Source organism: Dermochelys coriacea, chromosome 2 (assembly GCF_009764565.3).
Source record: "Dermochelys coriacea isolate rDerCor1 chromosome 2, rDerCor1.pri.v4, whole genome shotgun sequence".
NCBI lineage: Eukaryota > Metazoa > Chordata > Testudines > Dermochelyidae > Dermochelys > Dermochelys coriacea.
In genome coordinates this window covers 192,125,630-192,137,104 of record NC_050069.1, presented here as the reverse complement: position 1 = coordinate 192,137,104, position 11,475 = coordinate 192,125,630, and the positions used below count along the sequence as shown (strand labels likewise).

Below are 11,475 nucleotides of genomic sequence, written 5' to 3'. Positions count from 1 at the left end.
TGGCTGGATCCCAAATTATGGGATTGCAGGGCCTATTGGCCTAGCAAGGGTTTCTTTTGCAGGAGGGCATTCTGGCTCAGCATAATGTCCATGAGTTGCTTCTACATCTCTCAGTCTTTTTCCGTGCTCTCCTTTGTCATGGCGATGCTGTCCTTAGCCAGTCAGTTTTCCTGGCTACTATGACACAGTCCTTGGCCATTGCCATGATCCCCTGGGACAGTTATATTTCTCTCTCGGTCATCAGGTACAGCTCCCACCTGTCAGCCAGCCTGGCTTTCCTCCATGACTCAGGTATGAATTCTATAAACTTGTCCTCCTAAGTCTTCCTTTTCCCCCACCCTCACCCTCAGGTAGACCGTCAGCCTGTCAGCAATAAATAGAGGGCCTGTCTTTGATGGTATGGCTGTTGCAAGTGCTGGGACTATGGGAGTAGGGAGAAAAAAAGAATCAGTCACTTATTGTTCATATTCCACATAAATCATAGGGCTTTTTTAAAGTATGTATGTGTATGTACTTTACCACGTTGAGACTCTTCCCATTCTTTGGAGGAAGCTCAGAGATGGTAAGTGGTCTGCATATATGGAGGATGCTGGGTGCATTTGGATTTCAGTGTATTGTATCTGCTTTCATGTTGCTAAGGGTGGTTGGGGTGGTCAGACCTATGTTCCAGGTTTGCTTTAGCAGTTTGATCTGCAAAGCACTGTGATATAACCATTGGAGGCATGCAGAAATTGGGGAGCAGCAACTTTGCATATGAACAAAAGATCAAAAACTAATACAATTCAAAACAAACCTTCACTTTGCAAGAGGATCCCAGAGTTCCTGATAAATGAGGAGTTAATGCACAGGTATGGGATGTGTCACGTGTACACAAATGTTTTCAAATGGGATTAACTCAATTTGATCCAGTTTAAAATTCCCATGTACACAAGCCCATAGTGTTTATCGAAAGGAGGAAGGAACACTGTGCCCAACTAACGCAAGCAGTAACTCGTTTGCTGATCCATTGCAGTGGGAACATTGAGGTCTTTCAAACTTATTTTGGATTGTGTTCCTGTGCTAGTCAGACCCTTCTATTATGGTTGTAAAGCAAATCCTTAATACCTACTTCCCCCAGAGAAGAATCCATTATTTAAATATAAAATTGATAAACCACTTACGTGTCAACTGAGTATACAGAAGGTGAATAAAACATTCTGCCCCCCAGATTATCACAGTTGCACAGGGAGCGATGCAGCACGAGGCAAATCCTCTCTTCATTCTGCAACAGCTAAGCAAGTCAGAGATACCTCTTTTGAAAATAAGTGCAGAGAAGCTGCAGAGGGTTGGAGGGCGATGTTGATGCAAAGAGAGATGCAGGCAGCCAGGACTCCTTGCCTTGCTCTATGGGAGGGAGAGTGGTCAAGCACTTACAACGAGGACTCCTGGGTTGTTTCAAGCACTGTGAGGAAGGGTTGTAGACAGCATTCCTATCATCCCAGTTAGCATTCAGATGGGGAGCAGGAAGGAAAGTGCCTTTACAGCATAGAGACCATTAGGATTCCTAGATTCTATCCTTCCTCAACACACAGACTAACCATCTGCTGCTTTCTCCTCACCCCTGCATGATGTGGTGCACCCTTAGGCTGCTGTATTTTGATATTCCCTACTGTATGTATCATAAGCATGAGACAGGAAAGTGTTTGACTCGCTCCCCCTGCCACCCGCCCATTCCAGAAAGAAAGCAAAACCAGCTTGTTTGTCACAAAACAGAGCAATTTAAACGTATTTCTGCACTTCTGGAGAAAAAACAGAGCAGGCACTTTTGTTTGTTCAACTCAGCAATTGGTGAACTGGTAATTTTTTGGCAATAGCAATATTTTTAGATCTAGAATTGAATTTTATAGGAAATTGCCTTCCACACCTTGTCACCTATTTATTTTTGAGCTGTTAATTTTTTTAAGCATCTGTATTAATTCATGGAGACAGTAGTCACAGATAAAGATGCGGTCATTCCTTTTACAATCCTGTATTTTTTGTTAAATTATATTAAAACTCACATCCAGCAGATACGTTCTCCCAGGTAACATGGGGGAAGAGATTATAGGAACCCCTTACCCCTCTTCATCCATAATAGGATATCTCTGGCAAAAAACACATTGGTTAATTCATTTTAATTAGCAAGCTACCTATACTATATTTCACTGGCTATTGTTGGAGTCAGGTTGCTTAGCTAGAGTATGGTACATTTTGGTGGGTTAGTCTTGAAAACACACATTTCACCTTGACATTTCCATTTATAAACCTAGGTGCTTTTGAAAATCCCACCCTACGCGTTAGACACCTAACTTGCTTAGACCCTTTTGATAATTCCACCCTAAATATTTATCCTGGTATTTACTGGCACTGGCATCTTTGACATCATTGGTCACTAAATCACATTTATTATTTAAAAACAAAAATCATCATCATCATGACAAACTTTTGTAGTTTCAACCTAACAACAAAATCTCTTCAAACTGACCTTTCACCCTCAAAAGGTCTGCGTCTTAAATGTTTTAAATACTCTTAATTCTCCATATAGTTTATCAGACTTAATCCTTTTCTTTCTACAAACCCAGTTTCTAATCAGGAAAATTTGAGATTTTATGGAATTAATTAGTAGGTATTGTATCAACGATGACAACATTAAACCATCGTTCCATAGGTCACTGCACATAAGATCAGGAAAAAAAAGGAAGTTCCTCCCTTACAAATGCAACAGGAGTTTAGTGGGTTCTCAAACTAAAATCTCATTTCCTAGAATGTATGGATGAGTGGCCTATCATCCACTTATATAATAATGAATTCGGCAGAGGATGTAGATTTTGAACTTCTATTTGTTCTCATAATGCAAAAAGTAGGGGACATTCAATTAAAATGAAAAAAGTAGCAAATAAAAAATAGATCTTTTCAAACAATGAACAATTAATCTGTGGGACTCAGTTGCACAAGACTTCACTGAGGCCAGGGGCCTTTCAGGATTCAAACACAGGACAAGATAAATTAATAAGAATATCCAGTGTTAGAAAAGTAAATATTAAAAAAAATCCAAACAAACTCAAGAGCTTTGGAAAGGACATAAACCTTTATGTTTTGGGATATAAGCCAATCTCTAAATATTTGGGGTTTAGAGAAAAATTTTCCCTGCGTTTTATCTACTGAAAGGTTTTTTTTAACCTTGAAGCAGCTGGTGTTGGCCACTATCAGAGACAGGATACTGTACTAGATGAAACATGGCAGGTCAGATCAGGTATGACAATTACTATGTTCCTGGTCTAATTAATTGCACAGATGTCACCATCACACTTTCTATTAATCTATTTTTTTTTAAACCTTTTTACTTGTACCCGCTTTGACTTCATTCTCCAGTCTTCAGCACCTCTCGCAGCATTCATCAGAAAAATTTCCGTACTTGACTCAGCTTATGGAACAGGACCTCATGGTCCATGTCCTTTTAGGTGAGAACCCAAGGCGGAGTTTCTCTGAATATTTCCCAAGACAAGATTTATTGAGAACAGAAAGAAAATCATTCAAACAAAAGTAGTTGTTTTGTATGACATAGCTTGTCTTACACTATGAAAAGTTAAGCCAACTAGGTACACTAAAACGGTTCAGTGATAAATGGCACCACTTTCTATTTTACCACAGAGCTTTTGCCTCTCAGCCTGTCATTTTCTCAGACAACAGCTCACAAGCACTTTCTTGTTGCTTTGTCCCAGGGTCCTCATGGCCCTTCTTCAATTTCTTGGTCACTTGCACCTTTCACATTCCTTTGATATCCTAGAGCTGCTATAATACTGAGACGCAGTTCACAGAACTGTTTCCCCAGATGTCCTGGATGTGGACCTCAGCACCACCTCATATGCAAAGTCCATTGTATATTTTGAAGTTTTCTTATGCTTATTGGCCCAGTTAAACCATTTTTGGGGAGTGGATTTCCCCATTTTCTTACTTTTCAAAGGATTCACAGAAGGGGTACCCACACCATAGGTCGACTTTCAGTCCACAATTGCCTCTGTCCTCCCCTGTCCCTCACCCTGATTGCCTTAACTAAAACTTGCTAACTTTGAAACCAAGTCACTCTCTTGAAGAGGTAGGTTGTATTTTCCCCCCTACTACGAATCCCTCTTCCAAAAACTTGTACTTCTAGAACTTTTAATTCAGGAAAGTCCCTACGGTCTGCTTTATACAGGAGGGCAGACTAGTTGATTGCACTTGTCCCTTCTGACCTTGCAATCTATGAATCTAGTCTTTATGAAATGTAGACAGACATATCAAATCCCCCATTCCACTTACATATCATTTCACACTTGAAAGATTAGATGACAAATTCCTTCTTTATTATGAAAAGTTTATTAACGTTAAGCTACATTAGATTGGTTTCTTTACTTTCATTCTATATGTGCAGCTGCACAGTATTAACCACTGCAAATATAGCTGCACAAAAAGACATGAATGTCTTACAGATACGCCTTTAATTTACATTATATCCACAGAGCAATAAAAATAAAAATAAAATTAAAATGTTATAAAAACTTGAGGTTCATCAGGTCAAACACTGAAGGGTTTATCCTCAGAAAACAATATCATTGTTGCCAGCAGGAGGCTAAATTGCAAGTATTAGTAGGACCTTCAGTGCATCAGATTACAACATTCCACTTTCTCACGGACACTTAAAAAAACCAATTGGAATACATGACTTATAATGGAAAGGGCTAGTGCTAACTTCTTAGCAATGTACTTCTAAGGTTTATGATATATGAGCATTGGTGACTGACCTAATTTTATTTTTGAAGGGGTAAAGGGAGAGAGTTATGCAGTATCCCTATTTACTTATACTTAGAGATACTTGCTGAGATTAAATCAAGCTATGTGATAACAACATAGATATTACCAGTTCACAGTTCTTTATTGTATGCACTAAGTATATCAACATTATCCTTCCCAAACTACTATGTCCCCTGTGAATATCTAATGTGTATAAAAGGTATACTGTATCCAAGAGATTAGAACAACAATTTCAAACTACCTTCAGTAAACTTCAGGGATAAACTAAGATAACTCCATGAATATTGCTTTTAAATGGGATGGGACCTCACCTCTGGAATGGGCATACATATTTGTTCTCAAGGTTTCGGTAAATCGTTTAGTAAAATATAAAATACATTTTAAAGTACATCAACTTTTGTAGTGAAGCTGCACAAAATTAATGGATGGATTTCCTGACAAGCATTACATGAACTGTAGACATAAAATGGGACTTTACCTAGGGATGCACTCCTCCCCAACATTACATGTGAATGCAAATCTTGTACTGTGCAAAGCATGTGGTAGGCAAGTAGGTGCTAATTCAGCAAACAGATAGGCACATACTTAATTTTATGCTTGTGATTAGTCCTATGGACTTCAAAGGAAATGCTCATGCAAGTAAAGTAATGGTTAAAAGGATCAGGCCTTTAAACAGTAAATAACTTACGGAAGGTAGAGAAAGCCAAAGGGAGAGTACTTGCACTTTGACCATTATAAAAGAATACCTGAGTAGAAGATAGGAGTGATAGGGAGAAATTGTACAACAGACCCCTCACACTTGGCTCATTTTTGTTAAATGACGAAGATGACTAGGGCAGACCCAAAGCTCTTCCATAACCATATAAAATCTCAGATATGAAGACAATTGAAGGGGACATATTTCTCCAGAGACATTATGCGAGGGACATTTTCGTGAAGTTATCAGAACAAGCTACCAATGAAGGGGACAAACAGGCAGCAACTGTAGTCCTTGTGTCCACATTACTGAAAATGTCTAGCCTTTCTAGCCAGCGAGCACTGCCACAACTCTTACCAGAGAGACATTGCTAGTCTCATTCTTTCCTCTGGAAAACTTACTGTATAACTGTTGCTCTAAACTCATAGCATTAAAATAAAGAGGAAAGGCTCTTTGATGAAGAAAGGGAAATGAAAGGTGGAAAAGATTATAGCTCCAGAGACACTACGGGGCAATTGCCTCTGGTGTTAGGTCTGAGAAAAGAGTTAGAATTCTTCCCCCCTCTCCTGCTCCGTTCTACTCAACATTTCAAGTCCATTCTTTGTAAAGTCCTAAACAGACCATTTATGTCCCCAGATGGCTAAATGGGATATTTAATAAATTTTATTTTCTGTTTAGTCAAAGTTAATCAGTACATATCCCTCAGGGGAAAAAACTATAAATTTTGTTCTGTTAATAATCTCAACTTCAATCAATCATGTAACTGATGCACATAATTCCAAGACAATGGATTTAAAGAAATATAAATCTTGGCAGTCTGTGAAAGGGAAAAATTTACAAGAGGCAATTTTGTAATGTAAAAAGATAAGTCAGCAATATACCCATTACTTTGCAACCCTTCCCTCAGACACACCAACTTACCACCACCCACTGTTTCAATACGGTTTTGGAACAAGTAAATCTTGTTACCTGAAAAAAAAAAAAAACAAAAAAAAACCCAACCCAACAACGTTTGATGCGTTCAGGTCATTCAACTAGAGTGCAGTTTCTGGGTTTGTAATTGTTCAGCATTGCTAAGTTCACAGAAATAATGTGAAAGCTGCACGTTCTTAAAGATGTCAATACCACTAAACATATGTGACAGAGGGATCAGTGAACTGGAAGACTTCCTGATCGTACAAGTCTTCTGGTAGCTCTTCTTCTCCATCAGCAAAAAATGTGGGGAATGGAGGATTTTTATTGCAGTCTCGGTAAGTAGGTAAATTTGTATCTCTGACCTAGAATGAAAAACAGTTTAATAAATCAAACAGATGATTCACAGATAGTAATATATTTAAACCCCAGGAAATCATTTCTATGCATGAGGAAAACAGCATTTAATTTACACTTATTTTTCTAAAGAATTCCATGTCTGAACATTAGTTAAATTAATGACAATATCAGCTCATGAATCTAATATTTTGTGCTTGAGTCATTAGACTTTAAAAACTTAATAATTCAACCTTTGTACCGTGCTATGGGATGAATCAAAGTCAACCACTAAGAAATCAGAGTAAAAAATGACACCTACCATACAACACTTTAGTCGATAGTCTGCATATTTTTAACTACTATTAATGTAAGTAAAATCTAAGATTAATCTAACAAAGTTTAGAGAACTATGTCTCTTCACTTCTGAACCTGGTAGCATTTTGTGTACAGGAGTTCATGTTTTTCTTCAGTTGGAAAATTTCCCCATTGCACCTATGAATTTTTTGACTGAGCAACAAAGAGAAAAATATGTATTTTTTTTAAAATGGGAAGATGTAATTTTAAAAGTACAAAAGGATAACAGAGGGATGAAACTACTCCATTTTTTTTTAAACTGACCAGATTTTAAGTTGACTGTGTCCCTAGAAGTGAAATACGACTGTACTTACAATTTCAGAAACTCAAGTGCTAGACATCGAGTTTAACATTTTCCTACTTATCTAAACATACTTCTTTATAAAAAAATAATAGAAAGTCACAAGAATTTTTGGAATTGGGTTTAATATGGATCACCAGTTTGCATTCCCATTAACCTTTGTACAACCAAAATACTAGTCTGAAACTGTATTTACCAAAAGCTGATAAAATTGTAGTATCATTTAGATTTTTATATTGGATACACAAAATGCTTGCTATAAGAAGATATTAAAACTTAAACGCTATCACCATCAATTCTTCCTCACTTAGAAAAAACTTAATGTCTGTTGTATTTAAAATACAGTAGTTTAGCAACAAAGAAAGTACAAATTGATCTGCTATTTCATATAAGAATTTATGGTAAATCCCTATATAATCAAAACACAAAAATCTATGGCTTTTTGACTGTTGCTCTTCAGTATCTGGTTACTTTATATCTCCCCGCCATTCTCTCTCTCTCTCTCTCTCACACACACACACAATTTTGGCAACTCATATGAATTGTATGCTCATATGCAAATGACCAGCTAAACACAATTCCCTATTTGCAAACCTGGTCATTATGCATGAATTCACAATACTTCTCTGAGCAAACTAGGAAGACACTTGCACACAGAATCATAGAAATGTAGGACTGGAAGGGACCTGAGAGGTCATCTAGTCCAGTCCCCTGCATTCATAGTAGGACTAAGTATTATCTCTAGACCAGGTTCTCAACCTTTTTTTTGCCAAGGCCCCTCTCAACATGCTATAAAAACTCCAGGGCCTAGCGGGTGTGCAGGAGAACTCTGGGCTCCAGGCTCAGGGGGACAACCCTTGGGCATAGGTGTAGTTAGACTTCTTGGGGGGGGGGGGCGGGGGAAGAGGGGGCTCAGTCAGCTCCACACAGCGGGGTCCAGGAAGGGAATGCTACCTCCAACCCCTGACTCACCTCAGCAGGCCACCCACTTGCCTGGGTTGTGGGGGGATGCAACCAAAAAAATATAACAAAGCGGGGACTCAGCTCAAAAAGTTTGAAAACCACTCAGGGTACAGGCAGAGGGTAGCTAGGGGCTATGTGTGGGCAGGGGGTAGCTAGGGAATGCATGGGGAGGGGTGGTAGGTCAGGGTGCTGGCAGGGAGTACCTAGGGTCTGTGTGTGGGCAGGGGAGAACAATTTTTCCTCCCTCCTTCTAACAATCTTTTATGTACTCTTGAAAACTGTTACATCAACTCACCTCCTGAGTAAACACACACAATTTTTTCAATCTTCTCTCAGCGAACCGGGGGGAGGGATAGCTCTGTGGTTTGAGCATTGGCCTGCTAAACCCAGGGTTGTGAGTTCAATCCTTGAGGGGGCCATTTGGGATCTGGGGAAAAATTGGGGATTGGTCCTGCTTTGAGCGGGGGTTGGACTAGATGACCTCCTGAGGTCCCTTCCAACGCTGATATTCTAGGATTCTATGATCATGCTTTCTAGACCTTTCGCTCTCCCCGGGATTTTTTCCAGTTTGTTCACCTCTTTCCTGAAACGTGGCACCCAAAACTGGACACAATACTCCAACTGAGACCTAATCAGCACGGAGTAGTTTTTTTTGAATGTGCGCAGTTCAAAAATAAATAAATAAATAAATAAATAAGTGAAATAAATAAATAAATAAATAAATAAAAATACTCTTTATGTTTCAGAGCAAACAGGAATTCATTTATGAAATGGATCTAATCATACAGCATTCTGGAAGTTCCTAACAAGAGGCTATCCTCCAACTCAAGTGTCACTTATATTCAGGACTCTTAAATTATGCACTTTTGCAAATTGTGTTTTTTGTTCCTTCATGTGTTTGCTTTAAATTACTTTTATGCCCCACACATCTTTCTCAGATGAGACAAGTCAGATTATTTATGACATTTTGTGACAATATCTGCAATCTGATATGAATCTGGTGCAAACTAAACCTGGGCCATGATATTGCTAAGGCTTACAAGTGAGTTTAATTTTATGCAGTGAAAGCAATCCCATTGTCTTCAATGGAGCTTCTTGAAGTGCGTGAAGTAAAGCACATACATAAATCCTTGCAGAAGCAGGACCCAGGTTTGTAGAACATAAAACTTTAAGAAACAGTAAATTTTCAAGAAATCTATTGCTACAGTGAAAGTAGCATACTGGCCTTTTTATACTGACCTTTCTACATGTGAAAATTTTTTAAATTTAGCCTTGCAAATCCAATCTTTGAGGAAAATAAGTAGGTAGAATTATCAGTAGAAAAATATTTTCCTCATGCCCATAGGTTGTATGAGGTAGATGATAAAGGCCTGGTATCTCTGCAGAAAAAGGAATGACCCACTGAAGGGCAATGAAATCTCATTTAAAACTAACCTCACCATTTCTATATTACTATATATGGAGTTCTTTCTGAAAGCTGTAATAATCCCTTTCATCTACTGAATTTAACTAACTATATTCAGAAGAAACACATTACAACAGAGATAAATATGCCCTGCAGAGACAGGAAACTTGTTTTTCTATTACCCGCTTTTATAATAGATCATGCAGTAAGTTTAGTAATTGAAAGACTGGTCTCACTTGACTGGAAAACACATACAATGGAACCAGTTGTTTATGGCAGAAATTGAACAGAACAACAAAATCCAGGCCTGAACAATCCGATACCAGCCAACAATTCAGTTCTGATAGGAAGACAGTACTTTACTCAGAATACTTGATAGTACTTTAGCCTCCACACAGAGTCCTGCAGAGATATCAGGGTGGATAAAAACAGATTTAAAAAAAGTATAGTAAATAAAAAATTAAGCAGTTCATATTTGCTGCCAATATTTTAAGAAAGTCACTCCACTAAATTTAGTGAATTCATTGGTTAAGCATGTGGAACCAGAGTTTCTGAAGTGCTAACAGCTTTGAACAGCAGTAGCTTCTTCTGAAAGTACAGAGAGAATATTTTCTTCATTTTAAGTTTATTCAACTAGTTCAGTTCAATTACTAGTTCACTCAAAGTTGAGAAACATATTGAGAGGTGAAAGCAGGAAAACCAGTTTTCCACTTCTAATCTAATCTTATCTAATCAAGAAAACTATGTGTGAAATAATGAGATCTACTAGTTCTAAAATCTTGAAGGACAAGGTGATCAGAAAGTTAAATTCACCAACTACAGATATTTCCTTTGTTTAGTAAGTTAGTTTTAAATGAAAAACATGTTTTGATAAACTTTTTTTTAATGTAACCAGCACATTTAAGGTAATTTTAGTTAATTTTAAAATGTTTTTGTGCATTTAATTGAATTCCAATTTCCAAATGCAGCTTGACACAAATCACAATTAAAAAAAAATCTAGTAAATAATGCATCTTTTGCCATTTTCTAAAATGAAAAAGTGTAAAAATTAAGAATCTGAATAAATGCATATTAAGCTATATAATTGCTTAAATTTGTATGAATATAGCAGCTTATCCTCCTGATTAGCAAAAAGTAATGCCAAATGGCACCAACCAGTTTACTTTAGGAAAATAACTAAAGTACAAATGCCAAGTTAAGATTACAATAGATAATTTAAATCAAGGCTTCCTATTTGCTAATTTAAATTATGATTTAAATCAATCCACCCGACAGATATACATTTTGGGACCACACCATAGCTAAAGGCTTGTCTACATGGCAAATGATTTGCTGGTATAGCTATACCAGCAGAGTCCCCACCTAGTGTGGGTGCACCATTAGCAAACAGGAGGAGCTTGATAGCATAGTAACACCGTCTCCATGAACTACATTACCTATGTTGACAGAAGCGCTGCTCTCTCAGCACAGTTGCATTTAGACTGGGTTTTTTTTTCTAGCACAGCTAAGTCCGCTGGGAGGGCAGAGAGTGGGTATGATTTCTCCCCACCCACCCTTCCACCCACTCCTAGCTTACCTGAGTATGATGGCAAAACTTTATAGTGTGAACTAAGCCTTAGATTTAACATCCTGGCTTCCTATGACAGAAATTGCAGGTTGGAATTTCAGCTGGGAAGTCTCAATAGCTTCCTAAAT

General features: G+C 37.9%; 1 protein-coding gene across 2 annotated transcripts in view; it reads right to left on the bottom strand.

Annotated features, from left to right (window-relative positions):
• Window positions 1-4,358: 4,358 nt before the first annotated feature.
• The window catches only part of MRPL3 (mitochondrial ribosomal protein L3), a 63,414-nt gene continuing 56,297 nt past the window's right edge, over window positions 4,359-11,475 (bottom strand). For both annotated transcript variants that reach the window (XM_038392655.2, XM_043508937.1), the window contains exon 10: window positions 4,359-6,783. In XM_038392655.2, the coding sequence (XP_038248583.1) occupies window positions 6,634-6,783 (150 nt within the window). In that variant the 3' untranslated portion in view covers window positions 4,359-6,633. The remainder of the gene's footprint in view (window positions 6,784-11,475) is intronic.